At 44.3% G+C, this 6,311-nt stretch overlaps 1 protein-coding gene across 1 annotated transcript; it reads right to left on the bottom strand.

Moving 5' to 3' along the window:
• Positions 1-1,331: 1,331 nt before the first annotated feature.
• marveld1 (MARVEL domain containing 1) lies at positions 1,332-3,261 on the bottom strand. Its single transcript, XM_026191102.2, has one exon. The coding sequence runs from the start codon at positions 2,560-2,562 to the stop codon at positions 2,077-2,079; it is 486 nt and encodes a 161-aa protein (XP_026046887.1). The 5' UTR covers positions 2,563-3,261; the 3' UTR covers positions 1,332-2,076.
• Positions 3,262-6,311: the final 3,050 nt, after the last annotated feature.

The raw sequence follows: 6,311 nt of genomic DNA, 5'->3' as shown, positions 1-6,311 counted from the left end.
TGCGGTCAGTGAATAACGAGGGGCCTGTAAATGTGGTCAAATTTAAAGGTTTAAATGTGGAGACTCCTTTTGTGGCCTTAACTGTGAGCGTCCACCGTCACCGTGAGTCATCCAAAACTTGAACTGACTCTCCGTGGGTACTTTCAGTATCAAACCGAAACCATGGCTTCAGTTTGATACTGCTTTGTTTAAAGTGGGCTGTTATGTGCCGTCTCCATTTGGTTGTATACAACAGTGCTTTCCCACAGGCGCCGACACGTGGACAGGACGACACTCCTGATCTCAGAGGGGGAAGGGAGGGGTGCATGTGTGCGTGTGTGGAAGGGGGGCTCCTTCCCTCCTTTAGAAGCACTAGATTTATATCCTGATGCTCCAGCTGGTTAATGTTAACTCTTTCACTCCGGAAATTCTGGCCACAGATGTTTCCCAAAATCAAAAGCATTTTTTTCAGCTCTTTTTCAGATAATAATTCAATTGTACTGCTGATCTATAATCCATTAACTGCATGGCTGTTGCCTTTATTCTGGCACTTGATGCTAAAATTTGGAGCGGTAATAATACAACATTTCATCCTTGCGCTCCTCTCCAAGAAAAACTCATCATGGTTTGTTGCCAGTATGCAAGGCAAAAAAAAGTAAAGTCCAAAAAAGGAAAAGTGTGTGTTTGTGTTTTTTTAACTACATATCAGCAATGAGGATGCAGCATATCAGTACAAATCAGCCTCTTTTGAATAAAGGTGGTCAAAAAGTTGCCAGAATGTAGTTTTAGGTGCTGTTCAAGCAACTTGTCTGCAGCATGTTTTTAGGAACTGTATGCTGACTGGAATATATGAGACATCAAATCATCTTCTAACTCACTGGGCTTTATTTTCATTGGCTGAATGTTAGCCCACCTCCAGAACCCCAACAGACTGTTCCGGTAAGAACAAGCCTCTTCCCAGATTATTGTTCACGCGAGACTAAACACACGCACTCAGACATCTTTTGCAAAGTAGGATAACTCCCAGACAACTCTATCCTACAGCGCATGAGGAATGAGTCATTTTACTTCAAGAAGCACATAGGTCTAAGGTTTGATGTCTTTCATGTGGTTTTGTGGCATAGCATGTAAATGATCCCTGCTGATTGGCCGACGCTTTAATCTCCTGAAAGGAAGTTCCATTGCTGTTCAGCTCTAATTATGTGTTTCATTTAAAAAGAAAAAAAAAGACCACAAAAGGCTTGGTGCTGTGTGTGCTGTTCGTCCGGTTTTGTCTCCAGATTTAATTAAAACAATGTCCTGAAGCAACTTATCTGAAAGCACTGATACACGATCACAATGAAAGAAAGAGCTCACTGACTGACTAGTCTTTATTATAAAAGCCTATTTTTTGCTCTTTGGATTTTTACACAATGAACTGTTGATAAAGGTTTTTGTTCAGCATACACACTGTAGCACCAGTCACATCTGTGTTGTGGAGTTGTTGTTATCACCTTGTTGTTGAGTATACAGCATTCGGACAGAAGGCACTGATTTAAACAAAAAACAAACAAACAAACAAACAAACAAACAAACAAACAAACACACGGATTTTTCAGTCCAACCTTTTAGTAAAAAATAAGTACACATAAAAATGTATTTAAAAAGGTAATGAAAATAAACACCTGTTAAAAAAACTGTAGCAATTCTATTTAAAAAAAAGTTCAAGGTGGACTGTTAACCAGTATCAATAGTAATCTGCAAAATGTAGGCTATGTTAAGGCCATTTCACTGTTACCACTAAATATACTGCTAGGCCACAATAACAAGTCCATACATTAATATTATAAGAGTCTTCATAACTACATAGGCTATTGTTGAGCTTAACAAGGAGACAATACACGGCACTTAGCCACCATACCAACAGGTCTCTTTCATGTTAGTAACCATCAAACACACACCGAGAAAACGGTGGCCGATCCTGTTTAACCACCACCGTGGATTGTTAAGAGACAGGAGAAAACAGAGATTAGAGTAACCGCTGAGTGAAATTACAGTGACGTTAACTATTCCTCATCTTGCCATGACCACCCTTAAGCTTCCACGCTGCTCAACATTTCACCCTCTTTGACACTTTCTGCACGCTCCAAAAATAACGGACAGGAGGTAAGCCAGCCAGCAGAAGCAGGCGAACACAGCGGCTGTCAGGTAGACTTTGTACAGACATGGATGCATGTACTGAGGCAAGTTGCAGAATGAGTTTCGATTGGTATTGTGGATCATGACGCCTATGGCCGGCAGGTAGAGCACCGCGGCGACCACGTCGTGCGCCAGGTTGGTGCACGACCAGCGATCCCCTCCCAGCAAAGGCACGAGGTCCTGCTTGTCCAGCAGGGTGAGGAAGAAAAGGGCCAGGGTGAGGAGCCAAAAGAAGACAGCGACGAACAGCACGAAGTGGATAGACCCCCCGTATTTGTTGGCGGCGATGGTTACCCACAGGCAGGCTCCGAACACGATCTGCAGGATCCGCGTAATTCCCATAAAACTCCTGAGGAACTTCGGGATGTTCCCCCTCACCTGCGGCTGGGGAGGTTCGGGTGGCATCGTTCTCTCTCCTCCTCCGGTCACTCTCGGTCCACTTTTTCCCGAACAGGGCGGGTGCTTTTTTGCCAGCTGCAAACAGCTGGGGAAAAGATGGGCAAAGTGTGAAAATAAAAGGCCTGGAGGGCCGGGCTTCTGGTGGGACAAAAGCGGGTGAGTGTGGGGTTAAAAGGAACTCTCTGTTCTTTCCACAGCTCCGGAGTTTTGAAATGATAAACCTTCTTGTGTGTTTCGTCTTTTCCGTTTTTCCTCCGTTGAATGTTGCATCTGTGTAGGGGGGCTGGGAGATGGATAGGGGGTGGCCTGTAATTCAAAGCCTGCTCCTCCTCTGCTGGACTGAACGAACACTTCACCCATCCGCTGCTAGATTCCTCGTGTAGTTCCCCTTTTTATATACCAGTGTGACGGAATGTATAACATGCATGTACAAACATCAAACCTCGACGCTTCAACTTTAGAGCCAAGAAACTTTAGTTTCTTTCGGCTGAAAAATCCATGCCTCGATTCCAGGAGGAGACACACATCCCTTTGGGATTGCGTCAGGAAGGGCATCCGGTCTAAAATCTGCCAGATCAAAATATAGGCTACCCGTTGTGCCAAGCCCTTGTTTAATAGGTAACCAGCGGGAAGCGCTTATTTTTCTTCTTTATTATCAAGATGTGGCATTGTTCTCCACTTTGCCTTTCCGCTCTAACATGCCATGATAATACACCGTCTGTTCGTACAGCACCAGTGTATATGAGCCCCCTGCGTCACTGTGTTTACGTGTGTAAGGCGCAGGATTATCACATGTTGCTTCTTTCTCGCATAATTGACAGATGCTTCTCGTGCCAGCCAGGCTCATTGACGTCAATGGATTTCAGTGCGCACGCCCTACGTGGCCAATAGGCGGGACCAATGACATGTCCCACCCAGTTAAAGCGGGTATTGGTGGAGCGAAAACGTTGACCAAGCCCAGACAGGCTGGAGTAGAATATACTTCAGATCTTATTTGTGATTGACAGCCAGACCGAGGACACTTAATGATCGCGGAGGCTGGGCAAACCCGGTCCTGCAGCGGCTGGAGTAGTTTTGAGTGGAATAGGCACACCGATGAATACAAAGCAGAGAAAGAGAGAGATGCGATAGAAGAAAAGTGAACATTTCGGTGTCATCTCCGGGTAAGCAGAAGCTTTTTTATTGTCCACATGACTCTCATGAGATTCTTGTTTGCTGCCTTTTGCCCACAGGGCAGCGAACACAGCGCGGATTAGGGCTATTACTTTTTATTCTCTGCATGCATGTTGCTTTATTTTATTTTTTTTTTATTTTTTTTTTAAAACAAGGTTATTTCAAGGATCAACTGAACTTTTTCTAGAAGCGTTCATTTTGAAAGCGACCCGGTAGGTTGTCTGCACCAGTGATCCGCAGCTGTTTGTTATGCAAACAGTAAACGCAGCTAGGGGAATGAAAGGAGAAGTCAGTGACGTTTGGGTTGGTGTAACCTACTTTTAAAGCGAACGCTAAACAGCTCTGTAGATGTGCGACATTGCGTTAAAGCCGCACACCGCAGCGTCAGTGTTTGGATGTCATGCAAAGTAGCTTACAATGTGAATTCTTGTTTATAGTTTGGCTGTGATGACACACACTCACAGAGCACAGGAAACTGTCCGAGGCTTCTACGGTTATGAAACATGTGGAACAAAATAGTTAATGTGTAACAGGGAAAGCAGACGTGGACCTTTGCAGAATGAAACTTGGTTCATAGAGTGTGGGGAATTTCCTTCCTGGCCAGGAGCTGATACATCTGAGACATTAATGTACATAAATAATGCTGGACTTAAACAGAACAAATGCAGGCTGGATTAAACAAGTAATTCTATTAGATGGATTACAGATGAAAGCTGTGCAGGAAGGCGGTAAGTACACCTTTATTGAGGTCACTGAAGTGAGTGCTCTGACCCATGATCAGTCATGACCTTGATGACTTATCTATCTGGTAGTATCCCACTCAGAAGCTCACTGTATGTGAAAGCAAGACAAGGTTACCATCTGCAGTCTAATGGGCTTTGACGTGCAGCCTGTCACTCACTTCCTAAAGAAGGATTATAGAATCAAACTTCAAGACTCACAGCTGACTGCCAGGTGCTTTGACAGCTGTAGATTTCCACATGGCATGACCATTGTGTTGTTGTTGTTGTTTTTTTAAATCAAATCTGAATTTAAGAACCTAAGCACCCTTCATGTCAGAGCTGAAACTCTCCGTTCCTTCTCCACAGCATAGACCCCGTGTATGCCACCTTTGCCTGTGTTTCTCTGGATGGATAGTGGACCCGCCTCACCTTCTTCCTCCATGTTGGCGGGCCGTTCCACATTGTGGCGTCTGTCTGAGAGGAGGAGCAGAAAGGCTGGGTCAGCGAACATTTTCAGCAATGTGAATCTGTGGCAGCTCCAGAGGCTCTTCAGGGCAGCAGGGGACCAGGATGCAGAGCAGAGGGCCCAGTTAATTTGGGGCCACGGAGATGAGGCTGAACTTGCTAAGGCCTTAATAGGACTGAGGGCCCGAAGCCACCACAAAGGGCTAAGGACTAATGGAAGGGATGCGTTGGGCACACACTGGCTGCGAGCCTTCAGCCACCTCAGGTAGAAACACTGCTAACCTAACACATATTCAAAAAACTCAACCTTTCAGTTACGTGAACCTGAAAGGAATTTTTGTCTCTCAGGATTGGGGAGAGCTCACCAAGCAGCCAGGGGAAAGATCCCAGCGAGGAGAGTGATTCTGAGGCAGGAGCACAGAGCAGTCCAGAGCCCCGAAGACACACCTCAGTAGGAACAGGAAGAGTAGGGTCCTCAGTGGTACTAAATGAGAGCCAGGACCCTGCAATGACACCCGAGAAACCAGTCAGATCCAATTCAGTACTGAGAAGAGGAGGGGAGAACAAACCAGAGAGATACCTACACCGAATACTCCACTGACTTCACAGTCAAAACTGGAACGGGGTTGAAATATAACACAGGCACAGGCAGTGGCAGTTTTAGGTGGAACTAATAACGGAAAAGTTTCTCATAATACCAAAGTGTCTTATTGGCAGGATCTGCCCTGTGGCACACCACACATCCACTTGAACATTTCAGCACAAACCTGTGAGTGGTTGAAGGTATCTCACACCTTTTTTACAGTGAATGGCTCTCCATAACTGCCTTGTGTTTTCTTAAATGCATCCTACCAGCCACACTAACCAGGCACACTGACAATTTGTTATTGCTGATATAAGTTTAAGTGGTTTCCCTTTAGAAATCAGTATCCGGACAACCCGTTATAAAACGATTTAACTATATTGCAAAGTCACACTTTTGGTACCAACAGAAGGCTTATATGTATTTCTATATTATATACTTTATGTATGCACACGTGTTTATATGTTTGTAATTTAGCTTGAAAATATGTTAATGTTCAAATTTTGTATTTACACTAACCAATGCTGAAAAAGGAAAATGTCACACAACCAAGATCAGGTGCATTTTACCCCCCATGTTCCGGAGTCACGAGTGTGGTACGTTACACTACATTATAAATATTATGAAAAGTAGGAATAACACTGGACTCACGTCATTGTACAGAGTGAATGAGTCAAATGTTACATTGACTGAACTGCTCCACCAGTTTATCTTGTCCTTAGTTTGTGCTTCAATAAGCAGAGATAAGTACAGAATGCATAAGATGTTTATTAAGTCTGACAACACAGAAATGAGGTAAATAGAAAGAGGAA

Source organism: Astatotilapia calliptera, chromosome 13, assembly GCF_964374335.1.
Source record: "Astatotilapia calliptera chromosome 13, fAstCal68.1, whole genome shotgun sequence".
NCBI classification, from domain to species: domain Eukaryota; kingdom Metazoa; phylum Chordata; class Actinopteri; order Cichliformes; family Cichlidae; genus Astatotilapia; species Astatotilapia calliptera.
The sequence above is the reverse complement of the archived record's forward strand: the minus strand, read 5'-3'. Positions and strand labels throughout refer to the sequence as shown.

What these genes read in the sequence shown, in the direction of transcription:
- marveld1 (XM_026191102.2), bottom strand. Translation starts at nt 2,562, where the DNA reads ATGCCACCCGAACCTCCCCAGCCGCAGGTGAGGGGGAACATCCCGAAG.